General features: G+C 40.3%; 1 protein-coding gene across 1 annotated transcript in view; it reads left to right on the forward strand.

Annotated features, from left to right (window-relative positions):
• LOC113170751 (peripheral-type benzodiazepine receptor-associated protein 1) overlaps positions 1-22,369 on the forward strand; it is a 51,090-nt gene that overhangs the window by 15,051 nt on the left and 13,670 nt on the right. Inside the window, exons 3-21 of the mRNA XM_026372987.1 lie at positions 2,366-2,473; positions 2,755-2,883; positions 3,702-3,878; positions 4,778-4,960; positions 10,260-10,427; positions 11,655-11,738; positions 11,871-11,960; positions 12,172-12,294; positions 12,391-12,495; positions 12,716-12,766; positions 13,535-13,567; positions 15,335-15,515; positions 16,307-16,396; positions 16,841-17,046; positions 18,555-18,661; positions 18,753-18,862; positions 18,964-19,827; positions 21,596-21,747; positions 21,869-22,348. Of these exons, the coding sequence (XP_026228772.1) occupies positions 2,366-2,473; positions 2,755-2,883; positions 3,702-3,878; positions 4,778-4,960; positions 10,260-10,427; positions 11,655-11,738; positions 11,871-11,960; positions 12,172-12,294; positions 12,391-12,495; positions 12,716-12,766; positions 13,535-13,567; positions 15,335-15,515; positions 16,307-16,396; positions 16,841-17,046; positions 18,555-18,661; positions 18,753-18,862; positions 18,964-19,827; positions 21,596-21,747; positions 21,869-22,348 (3,441 nt within the window). The remainder of the gene's footprint in view (positions 1-2,365; positions 2,474-2,754; positions 2,884-3,701; positions 3,879-4,777; positions 4,961-10,259; positions 10,428-11,654; positions 11,739-11,870; positions 11,961-12,171; positions 12,295-12,390; positions 12,496-12,715; positions 12,767-13,534; positions 13,568-15,334; positions 15,516-16,306; positions 16,397-16,840; positions 17,047-18,554; positions 18,662-18,752; positions 18,863-18,963; positions 19,828-21,595; positions 21,748-21,868; positions 22,349-22,369) is intronic.

A 22,369-nucleotide genomic window follows, 5' to 3' on the forward strand; every position in this document is an offset into this window, starting at 1 on the left:
CTGTGTAACACAGATAGTGTGAGAAATTTGTTTCATTTTGTCATTTCTATATTTAGAGATAGTAGTCTTACAGTTTTCTGATCCACTCTCCTTTTCTGTTCAGAGCTGTCATGGATTCCACTGCTCTGCTAGCCAATGGTGATTCACACTAAACATTAAGAATGATGAAACATCAGTAAACTAAACTAACAATAAGATGGTGTTTGCTGATCTTTTGGTATTGAAGCTGTCTGTGAATCATCTTTATTTGCCTGTTGTATCTTTACGTTGACTGCAGGCATTACTGTGTCATTTAGACAATATTGGGAATCTACTAAAACATGCCCATACAGTATATAGGGAAACAGCAGTAGGTCTGGTCATCACTAAGTCATTGCATTCACAGCTTCACTTTGTCCAGTGACTATCTTAAAATTCAGCCACTTTGATATGAACGTTTGTGCAGAGATGTGGTGGTGCACATTTGTTTTTGTTTTTATTTTTATGCTACTGCTTTTACAGCTTTAATGTATTAATTTTAAAATATATTTTCTCCCCAGGTCAAATACTAGTCATTTAAATAAAAATATGGTCTGTTTGTTTGGATGATTTAACTTGAAAGCATATTGGGTTTCTGGCAAGAGTTTGTGACCCTCTAACTAGCTATTCAGACAGGATGTTCAGTGTTACCATCATAATGGAATTGGAAGATGAACACACAAAAGCCTCAGCTGCTGGTTTTGTAAACAGCAGGTCATTAGTGTTGACTTAAATAACAGGTACGGTAGCATTTAAAACCCTCAGAGGAGCCACCAGATCGCAGTTACCAAGACAACATAGATGGTGGTCACAGGATTTTTTTATAGTGTGCTTGAAAAGTACAGTTTAGCTACAGTTTTTTTCGTGTGTCTTTGGGTGGCTGTAGCTGTGGATAAGAACATGCAGACTGTTTCACACTGGTCTAGCTTTTCCTAACAGGTATCACTAGGCAGTATTACCTTTTCCAGTATCTGCTTTTTCATCATATGGAAGCTGCCAAAACTGGTCTAGGTGATGGCTCGGTTTTACAAACCCTCCCCTCACCTCCAGCTTATCTGTTCTCGCTGTCTGTCCATCTGCTCTCAATGCAGCCATTACATTCATGTGTGTGCCAGTCCTAGTGTCAATGGTTCCCCTCTGCAGAAGGGACTGTAAAGCGCATCCCGACACAGAAACACTAAGGCGCAGTGCCCTTAGTGTTTTCCATTTAAATAAAGAACATTCTGAGGTTTCCACCTCATGGACGATAAACACTCATGACAGTCTTGATCACCACATTGACTATCTGCCACATTGACGGCTGCTTTGTTCAGCTGTCTCTTCATTAAGAGCTCACAAGATAACAAGCTAATTAGTGCACAACCCTAGACTATTACACTATATCAACCACTATAAAACTTCATTTAGCAAAGCCTGAAAAAACACTAATTTACTATATTTGGTTCCTTTTTGTCTTTATTTTATTTCTAACAAACTATCATCACAGTCCTTTGCCCTAGGGAATGAACAGCCAAATCCTTAAATCCTGGTGTGGCTGATGTTGCAACTCAAGCAGTAAGATCATCATTAGTGCATCAGTAAATTAGAAATGAAGGAAGGTGAATGTCCATTTGTTTTCACAAGTTTGAACTGTAGCACACATTTAAAACATGGCTGAAGTGACTTTGGGACAGTTCACTAAATGTTCTCCACAGGGACTTTTAAAGCCTGGACCTGAGCCCAAGCACACATTTATTAAGAGGCCTGAAAATACAGTTAATTGGTGTTCTTGTCCAATAGACAGCTTGAGAGAATTTACAAGCACGAATTTGAGAAAGTACATACTGTAAATCTGTAAGTGGTACTCAAGAGCAAAGCAAAGCTGTAACTGCTACCACACGTGTGGCATGTGTCTAAATGACGTAAATATTAGTAAATTAGATTTAAGGGCAATAACCAGAAATCTATAACACAATAAAAATTAGTCAAAAATGAATGAATACAGTTTGGTTTCAACCTACTTTTTCTCATTTTTTTCTTACCCTTGTCTCTGCTCTTCTCCCTCCTCTTATGCTTAGTTACTGCAGTATAATAGATGTTTGGTGCCAGTGGTAAACTGATTAATTTGGTCAAATGAAAAGCCTTTTCTGCAGACTATCATCTGTCAGCCTACATTAGCTAGCTCTTTGTAAACATTGGCTGAGAGCAGAGAAAGGCTTTTCTGTATCTGGAACATGATTTAAGACGTTCTACATAAATGAATATCGATCCATTTTTCTCTAAAACTAAACACAACGCTTACATTTGTGTGCGTCCTGGCAGAAGCCCCTAAACTCAGCATCTGTTTTTGTTGTGCTTACATTTTCAGAATGGCACTGACAGTGGATTTTTGGTGCGTCAGAACTCTGAACTCTTGCGAGCCCTCGATGAGCTGGAGAAGACTTGCTCCACACTGAGGGAGGAGAATGTCCTGCTGGTACGACTAAAAATAACAAACTCCTGACTGAAAGCTTCCTAGAAAGTAGACCAAGTGCACAGATATGTTGACTAAAACATATATATACAGTGTGTATTGATTCAGGTAGGTGCTTTAACTAAGACAGATGATATGGAGTAAAATTAGTAACTGTGTTACAGATCCCCTCTTTAAACCATTTATGTCCCTTCCTGGATTATGTGACTTTTTGTTTGCCTCTACTTTGCTGGTATTTGCTGCAGGCATTTTTTGACAATGATGTTTGTTTCCTGTGTATTTAGCGGAAGAGCAGCGCCCCAGAGACTGAGGAGAAGGTCAGGCGGCTGAGGAGAAAGAACACAGAGCTGGCAGTTCTTGCTAAGAGGCTGGAAGATAGAGCTCGAAAACTACAGGAAGCCAACCTTAAAGTGGTAAACCACATGGATAAAATACCCTTCAAGTTGTCACGGCTCATTTGCCCTCACTCTGAAATAAATGCTGGGAGTGATCTGTTATTTGTCACCATTCAGTCTCCTATTAAACCTAATAGAAATAGTTGAGCGTGTGATGATTAGGAGCCCTGTAAAATAAGTTAAAGCTTCATTGTTGTGTCTATGAGCTCATTAAAAAAATGTACATACTACAAACTAAATATACACACGGTTTTTTATGTTTTTAATGAAAATGCAAGTGCTGTCCCTATTGACACCCAGCTTAACACAACTTTTGTCATCTGACAGTCTTTTACCACATGCCACAAACTAGGTGGGAAGTAGACATTCCTGAGAATGAAAAAAAACTTAAATATAACGTTAACATTATAATAAAATTTAATCTAGTGTAAAGTACTGGAGTATTCTAATGAAAAGTTACACTATGCACTGTATCTCTGTCCAGGCAGCTACAGTCACTGGCAGTTGTGTAAGGTGTGTGCACCTGTTCCCCCCACCCCCTGCTGCTCAGTAAAGGACAGACCAGTGTACCTTTGGTGAAAATATGAAGGGTGTACGAAGGATGTAAAATATGCTTCATGGGCTCTACTAAACTACTGTTTGGAGGCCAGATAATATAATCATTTTCAGAATTTTTACAACAAAAAAATAATGTGCTTCCCAACTTTGGGTTAAATAATTTTTTTATCATTATTATTAATTCTCTCAGTTTTAACATAAACTGTCAGTAAGAATGTATTCAACACTTTTGAAATCCTTTCTAGTGAACTATATGTTTTCTTCTTCCTCTTGTACAGGTGAATTCTCCATCACTGATGAGACCTGGATCAGTGGAACAGTACAAGAGAGCATTTGCCCGTCAGCGAGCTCGTGACCTAGCCCAGCACGCTGATACAATGCTGTCTAAGGACAAGGAGATTGCTGCCCTGCAAGAGGAGTGTAGAGCTCTTGAGGCACGACTGGTCACCACTAAGGTACTCAAAATATAATTTCTCAGTAACGGCTTTACTCAGCCAACACTAAAAGGTTCAATCTAATTAAATTAAAACTACTTCTCCTCTTGATTTGTCTCTGATCAATTGTCTTCCAAGTTTCTGCTCTACTGTGTTACTTTTTCATCACTATGTACAGACTTGCAATGCCACAAGCTCGCTCCCTGCTGGAGAACATGGGTACTGCTCATCCTAACTCCCTCCTAAGCCTGTCTTGCAAAGGCTGCATCATTGCTGATGTCTAGATGACAATGCAGAAATAGGCTGCCTTGCTAAGTGCCTGTTTTTAAGTTCTGATGGGGGGGGATCTAAAAGTAGCTTCTTCTGAATGTGAACATCTGTTGTGTTGAGTGATCTCTTGTTCTAGGCATTGCCATTGCTAGATCATTTATAATATTTAACCTATGTGAATTTTCACCATTTGTCCCTGGTGACAAGAGGGGAGGGTAAAGTGCTTTAGTCAAGATGAATTTAAACATTAAAATACATTGAACTTATCAGAATGCTTATTTTTCCATGGCCCAGAATTAGTTCACTGCATTTTTTGTTTTCATTACACGGTGTTCCCTCTCACTGTGTGGTTGAAGGGAGTTTTTCCTCTCCACTGTTGCGCAATGCTTGCTCAAGGGAGATGTTCTTGGGTTCTCTCTGGGTTCTGACTTTAAGTGCCTTGAGATGATTCTGTCGTGATTCTGTGCTACATAAATAAACGATTAAGATTATGTCCTAATAGATGAGATTATAATTCTTTGTACCGGTTTAGTAATTTGGCATGCAAGACATTCTGTACCTTAAATAAAGTACCTTAGTTAAAGTAACTATAATAAGGGTGTGACATCTTTACTGCATGGTTGTGTTTATATATGCATATGTCTGCATAGGGCTCCCCTGTTCCATCTGGCAGAGTGGAAATTGAGAAGCTTCTCAGGGAGTCTCAGAGGGAGGTGCTGCGGCTCCAGAGGCAGCTGTCTGTCACATCATCCAGACAGCAGCACGACCATAGTCCTGACCGCAACGGCCCAGAGAAGTGTGCTGAAACTGAAGAGGAGGAGGTGGTGGAGAAGGTAAACTCACTGCCAAACACAGCACAACTCTACGCTGACCCCTATTGGTCTAAATCAGCTTAAAAAAACTGATCATAACTTTTGTAATTACACATATGAGATCAGAATACCATTTACTAAGCAAATACCATAATAGTTATTGTAAGGCCCCATTGTAAAATAAAAGATAAAATGATTCATATGTGTAACCAAAGGCACTGAATAGCTACACGAAAACTTTCAGACTTTCTGAACAACTGCTGTGATTATAGTTCAGTGTACTTGAACTTAAGTACATGATTTCAAATGTATTAAGACCAGATCATGTATTTTCATTTAGGATCATTAATAGTGTTGTTATCAACAGTAGATCTATCATTCTGTGTTTGTTGGTAATGTAAAATGTTGCTCGTCTATGTTTATGTTGGCACAGATGCTGTTTTGCAGTGTTATATAATGGCTCGTCGCTGGACTCGATACTAATCTGCCACAAGCCATAATGAGATGATTCCCTGTCTTGAACTTGGTCCTGATCAAAGATACTAAAGTCTCACACTCTGATCCTCTCTGCATTTAATACTGATCCCCTCTGTGTTTAAATCTTAGAAACATTTCTTCACCAGTCAAGTGATGCACAGAGAGATATAAATCACTGAACAGAACATGCACATGAAATATATGAATCTGTTACATGCTGCAGTGGGAGAATTATTTGCATCTGTAATAGGGGAAAATGTATTTTCCTGACATTCTCTTGAGAGGTCAGTTTTATAATTAAATCGCATAAATATCAGTTTATGTGGCTTTAAAGTCATACATCATATTTATGGATTTTTTTGTCAAGTTCTCCGCTGCCTGAGGAGCTCAGATGAGAATGCCGATTGTGGTAATCTCTGTCGTTTGAGGGACGCAAACACGCACTGTCAGTGACACACGCACACCCAGAAAGGGGCCATGTTGTGTGAACTCTAATCCCCTCTAACAACAGAATGGTACAGTCCAGTAATCCGCTCTCTGTTGCTGTGGCAGCGGTGAGAGGGTTTTGGGTGGTAGGTAAGACTCCAGCCGCACTGAAGACCTGCCTATCTTGCCCTGCTCTGGATAACTAGCAGGCCCAGGAAAGACTTGACATTCCCACAGATCAGAAGGGGTAGGTCATCTTATAAGTTCTGTTGTCTCTGTATGTAGGTCTCACTGGTTCTGTGGACTTCCACTTGGCTAACCTCATAGGTGTCTTCTTGGACGTGTGACTAAAGCTGTGCAGGAATCAAAGTTGAGATTTGACACTGAAACTAATCAGCATTATGACGAATTACAAGTGTGCGAGAATTGGCTCAAGGCAGCGGGTGCTGCATCTAGTGTGTTAGATATTATAGTCACCAGCTGATTCTCAAAGATTATTAGTATGCTACGTGTCCCATGTTAGCAGTACAATATGACTCTTAGCTATAGTCTCATAGCTGTAGTTTTTTTATATTTACTAAATCCTGTGGTAAATCCCACCCTTGCCTGTGATGCCACTGTCACTTTCTTACATATTAGAAAGATGGGACATGCATGAGGCCTCGTCAAGGACAGCCTGCCAGAAATAAGGTTTTGCAACAGTTATATTTTGAAGCTTGTAGAATTTAGAAAGACCAACTTAGTGACAGGGTGGATAGAGTGTTTGATGGTGGACATCGATATGCTCCGTATTAAAAAGAAAATCAACGGCCAGGCCAATCCATTAAGGTGCTTTTAAAAGAAGTGATCCAGTTACCCGTTTCAGTAGTCTGCAGGGATTACACCAATGTGCTTATGGCATTCAGGGCCTGCTGAATGGGATCTGACCCTGCTTTAGTACGCATGGGCCCAGGGTGTACTTGATCATGTAGTGTACATGGACCACATCAGGGTGGAGTGTACACAATGGCACCTCAGTGTACTTCTTCTAAGCTGGGACCTCATCTGAGAGAAACACAGTGACCTACTGTGGCCTAAACATTACAACAGGCTTTACACAGAGCTGCATAACTCATCAAGATGTTTATGTGTTTTAAACAGTATTTTTTGCTGAAACTGAGAAATCAACATCCACATTTAATACTTCAAGTTCACAAAGCCACACAGGAAGCATTTGACTCCCTTTGACTTTAACTTTGTATTTTCAAAGCTTAAATGAGAACTAGTCTTCTTTGTTGTCATAGTGTGACTTGCTGTCCTTTCTATCATAACCCAGTCTTAAATTAACCACATTTTTATGCCAGTGATTTTAGCATTCCTGCTTCTCATTTAGCATTACTTTGTAGAATATTAAGCTTAAATATCTTACTACTAATAGTAAGATATTTCACTTGTAAGTCGCTTGGGTTAAAAGCGTCTGCTAAATGACTAAATGTAAATGTAAATGTCTAAATGTAAATATCACGCAGTGAGCTGAAATTGAAGCTATATTAATTGCAGTATCAAGTAATCCTGGGTCAACACATTTCCACTCTGCGCTGTAGCCACTCCAAACAACTAACTCGTTGTTTAAATTAACTTCAGTGGCTTCACGAGGTGTGTTTAAAAATCTTTTCTGCTGACCAAGCAGAACTGGCATTACAAATATTAGTGTGTATAATACAGAAAACATTCCAATATAATGTTTGCACAATATGTGTGTGTTCATCAATTGCATTGTTGGTATTAGTAGACAGTATCGATATAGAAACTGATGCTAACCAGAGCATCTTTGACAACATTACTAGATTGTTGTTGATTAATAAATTAATGAATCAATATACAATTTTACTAGAATGTTTTCTAATATACTACATTATTTAAGTAAAGACTGTTTTTATATGCATTATATAAGTTAACTCCTAAGGTTGATTCCTCCTTAGGATCTCTATACAAATATTTACATGTGCATTTCTAAGCATCCTCTGGCACAACTCACCCTGTCATTTCATGTAACATTCAATTAATATGGCTTCAGTTAGGATAAAAATTGACTTGTGTTACCTTCTTCACTGGTTCAATTAAATGGGAACTAGTGATTTTGACCTTTTGGCAGAATAAAGTTAGATTTCTGTCTTTATTATTGAGATATAAGATATGTATAAGAATCTTAGAAATTTGCGGTGTGCACTAACAAACAGCTTGGTTGATATTTTCTCCATGTAAATTTAGACTGACTGCACAAAAATGTAAATTCTCACAACATGCACAGATTGTTAGGTCACATTAAGTTTGGTTAGGTTGGGTGACTGTGTTGGCACATATACCTTTAAAATGATTCACAATACCCTAATGCTCTAATGCTCTGTGTGGCAGTCCATTCATTCCTCCTAACGCTGTATAAATGAGGAATTATGTAATGTTCACCCTCTGTACCCATTCGTCAGAACTATGTCAGAATTATATCACATGTTGCCTAGCCCCTGATTATACAGAATTTGCTTTAAACTCATCATTTTGAGCTCTCACATTCCCTTTACAAAAAGGATTGCTCTTATCAGGCATTTGAGCTGTGGACTAGCAACACTGACACACTGATCATAATATGTAGTCACCATGTAGATAGCTCCATGAAAAAATCTCAATCTCTCTAAAAAAGCTAAACACAAAGATATTTTTTTCTTTGTTGGTATGTTTGATCATTAGATAGCCACTATGGTATGATGTGTAAGGTGTGGAGCTGTGGTATTCTATACTTACTAGTGCAAGGAAGGAGTGAAGAAAATGAGAAGAGCTGCAGAAGTATTGATGGAAGGAATCAAAAGGAGTATGGTTATTCAGATTTACATTGTTATCCTACCTTGGCCACCACTAACGTCGCCTGCACTTAGTTGCATGGCTGCAAGTAGCAGTTAACACTACCCACTGATGCCAGTCCACTGGATGAGTATGAAGTGCTACAGGCTCATTAAGAACCGCAAGTTTTAGCCATGACTGACCAAAAGACAGATAGGAATTTTGCTAGGATGTTCAGATGATCCAGCCTATCTATAGTTGAAGGATGTGACAGGATCTGATTAGTTTTGATAATCAAAAGGAATCAGGAGGAAAAAATCAGCAGTGTTTCAAGCTCTCATCCCTGTTCACAGTTGTTGTCCAGGAGCCAATAAAATTAGTGCCTTCTGCTGGCCTTTCATCACCACTACTATCAACACAATCTAGTCTCCTACCCAAAAGATAAACCAGTGATAGTCTTGCTTAACTTCACAAACATGCCACCAATTTGGGGCTAAATGCAAAAGCATCAATCAGTTAACGCTGTTACTGAGGTACTTTGTACCCACCACAAAGGAACATAATGCTTAGAAACAAAGCTTCAGCTAGCATGTGTTTGATATGGAGCCCAACCTGTTAGCCACTGGACTAATGAAATTTAACAGTGTAGAGCCAGAATACATCTGCTGGTTTTAATGCTGTGAGTGGAAGTTATACAGATAATAAAATTAAAGCAGTCTGGGAAATTAATTTCTCTCTCTAGGTAGGGTATATAGTTTAAAGTTTCGAATTATCTATTGGAGTATCTGAAATGTGGACTGGTGTTCAGAGGTCCATAGAAACCATTTTCTCTTGTTAATGCCGGGTTGCCTTTATGGACAATCACGCGGTTTCTAAAAATAACAATTGCCCCACACATCAGCCAGAGGAAAGTACTCTTTTCTAATCAAGTCACAAATGTATGACCACCATTTGTCTACTCCAACGTGGTGTTGATGAAGTCATTTTAAGTGTTTCTGTAATTGCATAGATGAACATTTGGCATCATATGCAAAAGTTGTTTTTTTATAGAATTAAAGAAATGTACTGTAACTGTTTGTTTGGCCATTGTACCTCAAGTGACACTGTATCTTTTTGCATATAGTTGGGTTACTTAATTATTATATGAATTAATGGGTATTAACCATTAATTAGGTTTGGGTAATTTCAGTACACCTTTTGGTGGTTAGCAGTGAAAAAGGAAGGAAAGTAGAGATCCACTGCCGCACATGGCATAGCGCCTCTGATCCTGTTATTGGGTCACAGCCTTGGCGACACTAGCACAGTTCTGCTCTGAGCATAAGTAGGTTTGCTCTAAAATTAGATACTGATTCCCGACTCTTAACCCTTAACCAATGTCAGCCTGTCCCCTACCTGGATCCTAGTTAGGAAATTCATATTATAAAAATGAGTGTATGATAGTAATTGGTTAATACTTGGGGTCTGCTGTGAAAAATTCCTTCAGTCATTACATGCAGCCTAATTAGAAAGGAAAGACTTCTTGCTAATGTGACATGTTGCAGGCTACAGGGATTCCCTCTGGATTACTCACTGACTTCTGACTGATTCTTCCCGTCCTTGTCAGGTTGTAGGAGAGACCCCGTGTGTGGTATTAGATGAAGCTCCATCCAGGTGTGAGAAAGCTCCCGGAGAGGAGGAGGAGCCGGGGCTGCGAGTGACGCCCCCACCGGGCCTAAGCCCGACCCCCTCCCATCAGGAGGTACACATAGAGGAACAGCGCCTACAGTTTCTGGTGAGAACTTGTAAAACTAAGATTTACAGTATTATGACAATTTACTTTGATGAGGAAGAGAATAAAACAGCTTGTGAAAGTAATATGCCAATAAATCCTTCCTTGCCAGAGAAATATAAAGCTTTGTAATGGAAAGGGTTAATAAATATCATCATCAGATGAGTCCTTTGTGCCAAATATTCATTCATAAGTGTCTTGACAACTCTACGAAATTGCAAGAATAACACTTTGCTATCCATTTTGCATTTTCCTGTGGTGCTGCAGCTTGAATTTTAGTGCTGTGACTAAGCTGCCTGCCACTGAAGGAAAAACTACAGTCAGATTTGTTATGTAATTCTGGGATTATTTTGATCTTGTCCATTGGAAACAGAAGAGTACTGCAGCACATTGGCTTTCTGATTCTACAACTGGCTCTCATGACTTAAATAGACAATGCCCCTATCTGCTCTCCATGGATTTTTAATGTCAGGATGGAACATTTAAATCTGAGATATTAGATATCGATTTTGTTTGGTTTGTTGTAAGAGAATTGATACAATGTGCTGTATTATATCAGTCAGAAGAATCAGGCAGAAGTCCTTTGAAGGGGGTCAGGGAATGTAGTGTGTGAACAGTACTTTTAAGTTCCAGTCAGTACTGTACAACAGTACTGTACATGATGCTTTGGTCTTCACAGTCATACTATTTGACTACACAACAACATCCTCACTTGCTAAAAATTATTCAGGTCTTTAAAGCTGTAACTTCTGCACATTAAAGCCATCACACGACAGATTTCAGTTTAATTATCATTATCTTGCTGCTTCATCTCTGGTGAGAGGACAGGATCCCGTCCCTTCAGCTGGTGGTCTGCAATTAGCCTGTCTGCTGTGTAGCTTCCCCCTTACACAGTCACAGTGGTAATACTTGATTGAGGTCCTGTGGTCATTCTAATATCCTATGCTAGTCCTGTATGTAAACTGCATTTAGAATAATTAAAGGAGGCTAAACTTTGTAATACCGCACTGCTGAGAGGTCAGAGGTCAATATGCTTACTGCAGCCAATGTGATTTAAATGCAAATTGTTTGTCATCATATTTCACTGTGTTTACACGGTTTGGCTCTTATGCAGTATATCCTGCTCCTAATGATGATGTAATGATCTAGATCTGGTTTCAGAGCCACTTTCAGATTTCTGAATAAGGATTTAGTATAACCATCTTTGCTTTGTTCTCATTGTTTGTTCAGGAAAGTGAGTTGAGCAAGAAGAGAAAAGAATGTGAAAACCTTGAGCATGAAGTAAAGAAGCGACAGAAAAGATGTCTGGATTTGGTAAGCAATCTTCATACTCCAGTATTTCCTTCTCTCATGCTCTGGCAGCCCTCCAGTCTGGTTTAAGCATTACTCTAGTGGACATTATGATTATGTGGGAGATATGGATTTCATCTTGTGGTTTCGTAACAGGAGAGCCAGCTTGAGGATGAGCGAGGCAAAAATGAGCAACTGAAGGAGGAGGCAGATCTCCTCAGGAGGAAGGCACAGCTGCTCGACCAGGTCAGTGTCTCCTTGCCCTATTAGGCTCCTTCCTATTTTTATAACAGAGCTGTGTATATATAATATGTAACAGAGTAATATGTAACATTTAGCACCATAAATTGACCTATAACTAATGTTATTATAAACAGTTTCTCAGTATAATGTAGTGTAGAACGAAAAACAAAAACTTGAAATGATCCAGTTTGTTAACTAGCTGTTGTTTCTCAAGACTCGGGCTGAGAATGAGGAGCTGAGGGAAGGTCTCTCTGAAGTGACCGCTCAACACAATTCAGTTCTCGAGGAGAACCAGAGACTCCGTGCCAAACTGGAGAACCTAGAGCAGGTCCTAAAGGTACACCTATGGCCCAATAATCTGTGAATTCTTCACAGTTTCACACCTTATCACACTGAACTATCTGGATCCTGATTATTGTTTTGGTCTGAACAGCATATGCGAGAGGTCGCCGAGCGAAGGCAGCAGCTGGAATTGGAACATGAGCAGGCACTGGCTATCCTTAAGTTCAAACAGGATGAAATCAAGCGGTTACAGCGGGTAACAAAAAAAAAGCCTTATATACATACAAAACCGTTAAACATGAATTAATGAATTTCAGTGTGTTAGTGGGAAATGGGGTGCCCCGTCCAGCAGGAGGCAACCTCTGAGCACCAGTAAAGCCCTGAGTTATGTCAGCAGCGCTTGCCATGCTGTGAATTTGAATTTTACGATCAAATAATTAACATTACACTGACTTTAATGTCTCTTTAATCATCAGGCTCAGTTATTCGCCAAGAGGGAGCATGAAGGAGTGGTTCAGATGTTGGAGGTGAGTTTGAGGTGCACCAAATTAAGTAAAACAAATGTTTGTTTTTTTTTTTATATCCCCCTGAACGTTTATTACCATACAGTGGAGTCCTGAGATGTTTCCAGTAATATAGGGAGACTTAGCAAAATAAAAATCAATGCCGTCAGAGTTAAAGTTTCACAAAAGAGTGAAACTCACTATAGAGAAAGGAGGAGTCTTTTTCAGACTTCCTCAGTATTTCTTTCATGCATTACCTTATTTCTGCATGACAGGATAAAGATCACAATCTTTATTGAATGTGTCAAGCTGAGCAAAATGAGTATATATATATTTAATCCATTCCCTGTTCTTAGTAGACAAAGCCCATCTCAGTACCACTGAAGCAGCATGGACGTACACTTCACTGGGCTCTTTATTCTTATCTAAACACCTGGCAGAGAAGCAGTTGCAGAAAATACTTGTATTTTTGTCACACTCACAGGCCTGGAAAACCGTTTGAACAGATGGCTTCTCTGCTGCCTTGTGACGTTTTACGTTTGCTCTCAGTGTGAGTGGAACACACTTTGAATTTAAAAAATCACTCTTGACAGTTGAAGTCCCCATCTGTCTGAATGGCTGCCGATTTTGAGTAATGAGAAGCGAAGATCACGAAAAAAGATTACAGAACAAATGCAAAATCGTCATTATGCACAGTTGGTGATTGCATACATGTATGTTTGCTGCCTGTGCTCCTTACTTCCACACTGTGCGTTTTCTTTGTTCCTAAATGAAGTGTGTATTTTATTTTAGGAGTTGACTCAGCTTGTGTTGCGGAGAGAGCTGGTAGAGTATAGTTGCTCCATTTAAAAAAAAAAAAGCAAGCTTTTTTTTCCCTTCCTCTTGCTTCGTTTCTATCACTTTCTTCCTCTCTATTTAAACCCAGAGCATCACAGGAGAAAGTCTCTTTCCATCCTGAGAGCCTGATGTTGTTGACTAGTCCTTTAAAAAGCAGACATTGGCTGCTGAGGGCTAAGAGACATTCTAGTGATACTTGCCCGTGAAGGGATTTTGTTGCTGATCTGGACTTAGACTGCTGTGTTTCTACTTTATAATATTTTCGTTTTCCCAGATTAATTGTTTCACAAGCATGTTTTTTTTCCCCTTTGTGATATTTCTTTGCTAACCAGAGTACACTGGACTGCATGCAGGTACTGTTAACCTTTAGATGGCTTGACTTCCTGAGCTAAATAATATCTTCCTGCCACAAATCCTTAGCTAGCACCTGTGCATACAGTAGAACCACCAAACCCCAGTTGCTTTTATTTAAACTCTACACTACATGTGTGTTTTGTACAGGACATACACCTAAATTGGATGTGGGAGTCATTAATTTCTCTAAACTTATCTTAAACAAATGCTTTATGTGGCCATAGAGGCCTCATTTAATGCTGATGCATTTTTGTAGGTTACCAAATTGTGTGTAAATCAGGTCATTCACATGAGGCCAGATAACAGTGTATCCGTGGCACAGTCATTGCTCCCACCTGCATTGGGAACACTTATCACACTGGATTGTTATTTGATCTTATTATGCTGAGGTAGAATTTCACATTGTGTTTACCCAACACATCACTGAGTTGAATTGCTGTTTGTGAATGAGTATATAGGTTTCCAAGTGATTTTAGTGTTTAGTACTCATTAATGCTTCAGCTTATGTACTGTAGCTAGACGACAAGTGACTGCAGACTGGGCTTTGCGTAGGTGAGAGCTAACAGGAAATGTTGTTCAGACAGTTTCATGCAGAAGCTTTTTGTCAGATCAGCCTGCCAGGAAGCTCCCACCACAACCGGAAGTGAAATCTGCCACATATAGAAACTCAGTGGGGCTAAGACAAACCTCTGTAGTCTTCTGGCAAACAAGCCTGCTGTCAAGTGGCTGTGGTAATGTGAATGCAGTGTAAGACAGAAGCACAGCATTATAACTTCTCATAAGCTATGCTACCCCTCTTACTCTGGTTTTTATTCTTGTTTCACCTCTGATCAGAAAGCTGCTCACCTTCGTTTCCCTCCCGTTTTTTCCCACTGGTCCTTGTCCTTTGTGTTTGCAGCCTTAACATTTGTTTCAGTGACAGTTTATATTGCCTGTCTTGCAGAAACCAACCCTGACTTTATGCCTAATGTTTGCCAGCTTGTGTTGTTCTATTTGTTCTATTTCTACCAACTATAATAATAACATCTGTGTAGGCTCAAATGTTGTGTGCATGTGTGTTTACATGTATCAATTATAAGACAAAATATCAGTTCTTGTTACAAGGATAATGGATGTATAGACATAAAAGGTTGCTGCATGACTCTAGCAAGTACTGTGTTACTTTTAATTAATCTGGCTGATGTATTACATGGAAGAAAATATCTACCTACATAACTAAATAATACAAATGCACAATGAATTTAGATATGCTCAGAGCAATTGTAAATTATAGCTCTTATGTACTGATTATCTCAAATTGATGCTTAATAATGTAGTTTTATGGATTTTTCCCGTTTACTTTGTACTGCACTGTAAAACCTTTTTTCCTGTATACCTGTTCTTCGCGTGTTTTACGTGAAGTCAAAGGTGCGAGATCTGGAGGAGAAATGTCGTAGCCAGAGTGAACAGTTTGGATTACTGTCCCAAGAGTTGGAGAAGTTTCGACTGCAGGCCTCAAAGGTGGACCTGTCCAGCTCTAGCCTTCTCAATAATCCCAGCCTCTCTGTTTTGACTAATGGGGTAGGCCTGACTGCTGAACGAGGTGAGCTAAACCACCGGGGACATGCATACACCAACAAAAACAGCCATATTTTAGGCAGCGATAAACCTGCAGTTAGCAGCACTTCTTATGATTCTTAGTGTTTTATCATTGCTATAATTTAATAAACAGATGAAACGAGATTAAAGGAACAGAAGATTTGGATTGTGTTACAATATAATATCAGTTTTGTCAAGTGTATTTCTTTGATGTAATAGCTGTACCTAGTTTATGACTCAATAATTTACAAAGCAATAAACTTACAGAGTCACTATGAGTAATGTTACCAGCACTCGTCATTAAGAGTCCTGATACAAAACATGGCTTCAGAAATCAAATAGTCCAGTTCAACGCTATTAGTCCACTCTTAGACAAAATGTCTTCAAAAACATCCAAATCCTGTCTCATCCTCTCAGGTTTTAGCATATTTTTGTAACCCTTTTTTTTGTGATTAGCTTTTTAGTTTCCTTTAAACACCAAGGGCACATAAAATTATGCCTAAAATGATCTTCACACCGATTTTGGTTGTGTGTGTGTGTGTGTGTGTGTGTGTGTGTGTGTGTGTGTGTGTGTGTGTGTGTGTGTGTGTGTGTGTGTGTGTGTGTGTGTGTGTGTGTGTGTGTGTGTTACACCTAAGTATCTTCTAACAAGGCTATGAATGAAAAACAACTTTTAGAATATCTATTATAGTGCAATCTCATCCCCAGCTGCTTCATCGTAACATCAGTGTCTTACTTTATGTAACCCAGAAATGTATCCAACCTTTTTTTTCCTACGCTGTTCATGTGTTATAGACTGCACTGATGGCTCTTGGGACATGGTGTCTCTGGGTGAAATAGCCTTCTGGAGTCTCGAGGGAGGAGACACTCTCTCCTGCCCTGAGGGTAATGATCCGCTCGGTGCTCGCTGTGTCTCTATTAGTCATAATATGTGTTGGGCACAGTCAAAAAGCACAGCATGTTCTAACCCATCATTTCACCACCACCATCACAGTCCAACTCAGTAACAGAGCTTGCCTGTAATTCTCGCCATCATATGAGGGTCAGAGAAATGTCTGTCGACCATAAAACCAGTTAAGCCCCTTAGCAGCACTGGTGTGACACGTTGCACGAGGTAGTGTGACCTCTGACCTCAGACAGATGGAGACAGGATATTTCCTCCGCCATTTAATCAGCCAGGTTCAACCTTGAGCCTCCTGCATGTCAACCAGTGACCACATCCCCCTAGCTGCTCACAGGTTCAACCAGGTTAACCAGTGAGAGGGCTGGAGGTGTCTAGTAAAGTCACGGCTTATGTATTATCCTCTTCCTCTCTCTCTCTCCTGCTAGATGTGGCTGCAGCGCTGCGAATGGGAGCCACCCCACACGCCGCAGGTCTGTCCAGGGTGGAGCGCTCGCCTGTCACCAAGCATCGAGAGCTACCCACCATCAGTGTCAGCAAGTCAGCATCTTCCTCCAGCAAGTCAGAGACCACACACCTCACTCCAAAGTCTGACACCCACCTCAGTCCGCACAAATCAAGCCCAACACACGAGGTTAGGAATTTCATCATAAAAACTCATCATCCTTTTACATTTGAATCAAATTTAATCAAATCTTATCAACGACTAAGATTATAGATTATATATTTATGTTACTCCAATGCATAAGTAATGTCTACGACACAATACTGTGATTGTTATATGCTGCAGTTATCTAAACTACTTTATGTCACATTTTATTAAATTGGATACACATGAATAAATCAGTTGGTGAGCCAGAACCTTTTAATAACTGCTGGCTTATTTGGCTGCTTTTTACCCATGAGTTGGTGAGTGTTAGATTCAAGCCCAGGTTGTAGGTTTATAACAATGCTGTATTGGCCTCTTGATATTCATCCAGGTTATGCCATTATGCCAAACTCCTGCTCACAGCTTCTGTGAATTTCTTTGTCTCTGCGTAGACAGGCAGCTCATTCATCAAGATTACCAAGGTGGACGTGCACGTGTACATTGCTTGCGTGGATTTAATGGATTAAACAGCCCTCCTGTCATTTTGTATGACTACAGGCTGTTGCTGACTATTCTAGAGCTCCTTCTGCTAATATGTAAGAGAAATTAGTTGGATCTGCAGCCATGATTTAGTATTTTTGTTGTGCCATGTTTCCAAAGTGTTGGTATCTGGTTTTTCACTGCAGACAGATTGGTGGGTTTTTCATCTAGTCACTCGTCCGCCTAACGTCTAATAAAGCTCACATTTAGTGAAGTAATTCACTAGTCGCTGTGGATTATGAAGGTTATACAGTAGTAGTTGTAAGTGATTATCCTTGATAAGATTTTCCCAGAGAGTTATAAATATACAACCTCTCTTATTGCATTGTGTATAGTCAGCATGAATAGAAATGAGATAAGTATGAGATATAAATTATTCTGTTAATAATCATATACAGGAAATAGTGAATAGTTAATTTCATATGAATAGGCATTTATGATGACTAATAACTAGCTCTGGGTTTACAGTAAATAGATTCATCCAGAAATGTGTAATACTGTGTAAAATCAAGTTTCATTTCCACCTGTTTTGGTGAAATAAAAAACATCACGTCAAGTAAAACGTCATTTACAGTCAACAGTGATTTGCTTTACAGTCATCTCCAGCCATGGCACAGTCATAGAGTTCATCTCTGTAGAATGTACACTCATCTAACATCAGATTTAATAGTACTAGTGCTTTGTGATAGGGAGATTAAGATACATAAAATGTATGCTTCCCTTCTGGACAAAATATTTTTAAAACTGCCTCCAATATTATTTTTAAGTTGAGTTCAACAATAACTGAACATGATCACCTTGATGAATGGAGGTTATTATTTTGTTTAAGTGTAACTAATAAACTGGCAGTCAAGTGTAATTTGGTTATGTTCTGTCAATAGTGTGATGCTTAGACATTCAGTTGTACTTTCTATTGAAACACCATTCCAGATGTACCAGTATTTCCCACTCTTGACATTAATGCAAGCAGCTTTATGTTATGATGATCTACTCTCTGTTCATGGTGTTCTAAGGTGGACACTGCCAGTGAAGTAGAGGAGCTGGACATTGACGTGGCTCCCGCACCTTACACTTCCAGCAGAGGAGCAGCAAAGCTCCAGGTTTTCATTGCACGATATAGGTAACTATACTAGGACTGAAATCAGCTCACTACATTTTCAACACTTTGTTGGTTTATGGAAGTAACTTCCAGGCAAATTTATTTTCACCAGCTATAATCCATATGATGGCCCCAATGACAACCCTGAAGTGGAGCTACCCCTCACTGCTGGAGAATACATCTATGTGTATGGAGACATGGATGATGATGGCTTTTATGAAGGTGAGTCTGGAGTTTGTTTGTTTTTTTGTATTTTTTTTTTTTTTTCATGTTTCTTTTTATAGAATCTACAGTGTTCAGTATTTTAATTTGGCTCCTTTCAGGTGAGCTGATGGACGGACGCAGAGGGCTGGTCCCCTCTAATTTTGTGGAACGCGTATCGGATGACGATGTTATGAGTTCTCACCATCCAGAGACAGGGGATGTGTCCCATAACTCCCTGCTAGACAGCAGCCTGCATAGTGCCAGCCACCAGCATCACCTTCACATGGGCTCCTCAGAAAGGACAGAGGCCCCTGCTACCTCTAGTCCTGCCTCAGCTCCCTCAGATTCGGCCTTGGCTGTCCCAGCCCCCCTCACCAACGGCCTGGACTTGGATTTGGAGGAAGTGGGAGTGGACATAGTGCCTTACCCACGTAAGCTCACTCTCATCAAGCAGCTTGCCAAGAGCATCATCATCGGCTGGGACCCTCCGCTGGTGCCGGCTGGGTGGGGCAACGTGTGGAGCTATAATGTGTATGTGGACCAAGAGCTGCGGCTCAACGTGCCCTTTGGTGCCCAGACCAAAGCGGTGTTGGAGCGGCTAGACATAAACCTCAAAGCCTACCGCGTGTCAGTGCAAAGCCTGACAGAGAAGGGTCATTCAGACCAACTGCGCTGCAGCATGCTGGTCGGTCGGGACGTTTGTGTAGCACCCACTCAGCTGCGTGTGGATAGGATCTCTGCCACCTCTGCCAACCTGACCTGGCTGCCCAGCAACAGTAACTATGTGCACATTGTGTCCTTGAATGATGAGGAGTGTGAGCTGGTAAAGGCTGGCTGCTACTCGCTGTGCCTCAATAACCTCCTGCCCAGCCTGCAGTACACAGTCAAAGTGGAGGCAAGGCCGCACCGTACACCATGGGAGTTACCTGTGGAGCGTCGTGAACACAGAAGCGCTACAATTACTTTCACCACACTAATGGCAGGTCAGTTCAATAAAGTAAAGTATCCTCTGATGTGGATTAGTTGTTTTTCAGTATAGAAAATATATAAGATATCTTTGCCAGACGTCCCATCCCAGTAGATGATTGTATTATCTAAAACTATTATATTATTATGCACTCAAAAAGCACTTATTTTTGTCTATAGGCTCTGATGTGTGTTTCAGTGACTGAGAATTTACAGACAGTATCTCTGTGTGACATACTATGATTCTATGTTTCAGCTCTTGAATTAGGAAAACAAGGTTACCAGAGTGACACGTTAACCAAATGTGTTTCAGTGCAGATTCGGCCTAATATTGAGCAGTGATGGTTTTCCATCAACCATAAAAGCCTCATAGTGATAGTCTAAAAAGTATGTGAACCCTTTAATAATGACCTCAAGAATTGTTGATTTACATAAACCTGGAAAGGGTTACAAAGTGATATCAAAACCATTCACCAGCCTACAATCTACAAATGGAGACACTTGGACTGTAGCTACTCTACCAAGAATTGGGTGGCCAGTCAAAATGAGCCCAAGACCTGGAGTGATAGCTAAAGATTTGAAAGCAACTGGCTAACACATGTTCATGAGTCTACTAAAAAGAACATTGCTGTACGCCTGAAATTTGCAAGAGCACACTGACCATAGTGGTATTGGCAAATGTTTTCTGGACTGATGAAACTATATTGAACAATTTGGAAAGACCATACATCACTACATCTGGTTCAAGAATGGCACTGCATATCATGAAAATATCATGCAAATCCTAAAGGATGGTGGAGGAAACATCATGATTTGGGTCTGCTTTGCTGCATCAGGGCCTGGGCAGCTTGCAGTGATTGAGGGGAAGATGAATTCCCAAGTGTATCAAAAAATTCTTCAGAATAATGTGAGAATGTCCCAAGTCACACAACAGAATGGCTTCAGAAAAACCAAATCTGCCTTTTGGAGTGGCGAAGTCAGAGCCCAGACCTCAACCCAAACAAGATGCTATGAGAGCCACACAAAAATATATGACAGAGCTAAAGCAGGTCTACAGGAAGAATAGGCTAAAAATTTCTCTTGAACAATGTGCAGGTCGGATTCACAGTAACAGGAAGAACGTGGTTGAGGTTATTGCTGCCAAAGGGGGGGGTCAACTAGTTATTAGGTTCAAGGGTTCACATACTTTTTCCGCTGTCAATATGATGTTTTTATGGTCTCAATAAAGACATGGAAGAATTATTATTTTAGGTACATTATATTTAATACTCTTGACTCTGACTTAGATGAAGATCAGATCACATTTTATGACAAATTAATGCAGGAAACCATTAAATTCTGAAATGTTTTTATACTTGTAGTTTATTGAGATCTGAGTTTCATTTTCTGAAACATATTGGCTTGTAATGCAGAGTATTGCACTGCATTAATCCACAATGTCACTTTGTGTTACCATATTGCCCTTATCTTCTACACCTTATTAAACCTTAGGTCTTTAAAATGCATATTAGACAGTGGTACCGCATTCAATTTGACTTGTATTTCTGTAAATAATCATTTAAATTTGTTTAAGTTTCATGCCCACACTCTGGGAAGCCAGGTATATGTTTTCAAAATTTTTCACTGTCCCTGTAGGGTTAGACAGCAACTTTCTTTGTAGCCCATTGTGCTAATTATTTCTTATGCCAGCATTGTATTTTCAGTGAGTTTTTACATGGATACTAAACATGCTGCTCTATTATTTGCTTGCCCATGACTTTGGTGTAATATTTTAAATGCTTGCAGGTCCCCCTGATGCTCCACTTGATGTACAGCTGGAACACGGTCCCTCTCCAGGGATTGCCCTCATCAGCTGGCTGCCAGTCACTATAGATGCTGCTGGGACCTCCAACGGAGTCCGCGTCACTGGGTACACAATATATGCTGATAGGAAAAAGGCAAGAACTTTGTTCTGATGTTTTTATTTTCAACCAAGCTGTGTATTGTTGTTAGAATTCAAAATATTTGAGATGGTAGTTTTAATATGTACATGTGAATTTTATCGTTCTGCTATCCAAGGTGCTGGAGGTGTCTTCCCCAACAGCCGGTAGTGCCCTGCTGGGCCCCTCTCAGATTCAGTCCCTGCAGGCAGCTCAGGAACTTACTGTCCGCACCATGTCTGCTCACGGGGAGTCCTGTGACTCTCTGCCAGTCAATGTGCCCTGCAAGCTGGCTGCCATCATGTCAGGCCCAGCTGTCGCCACCCCAGTTGTGCCAGTTCCCGTACCCTCCACCCCAGTAGGTCCCAGTAACCTGCCCTCGACACCATCCTACATGAACTCTGCTGCCAAGAAGGCCATGCTGCCCAGCACTTTGCCATCAGACATACACATCACTGGTCTTACAATGGAGGCTACTGCCAACCCTCCTCATACTCTCCACTCAGAAGATCTTGATTCATTAGCCTCATATGTGAAGGCCTGGGCCAACCCCTCATCTGCTGATGCCTTGTCTGTGTGTGAGGCCACTGCACCAGTAGTCTCCACCATCACACCAGTGGTAATCCTCACTTTGGCATCA

The sequence above is a fragment of the Anabas testudineus genome, chromosome 14 (genome assembly GCF_900324465.2).
Source record: "Anabas testudineus chromosome 14, fAnaTes1.2, whole genome shotgun sequence".
Taxonomy (NCBI): Eukaryota; Metazoa; Chordata; class Actinopteri; order Anabantiformes; family Anabantidae; genus Anabas; species Anabas testudineus.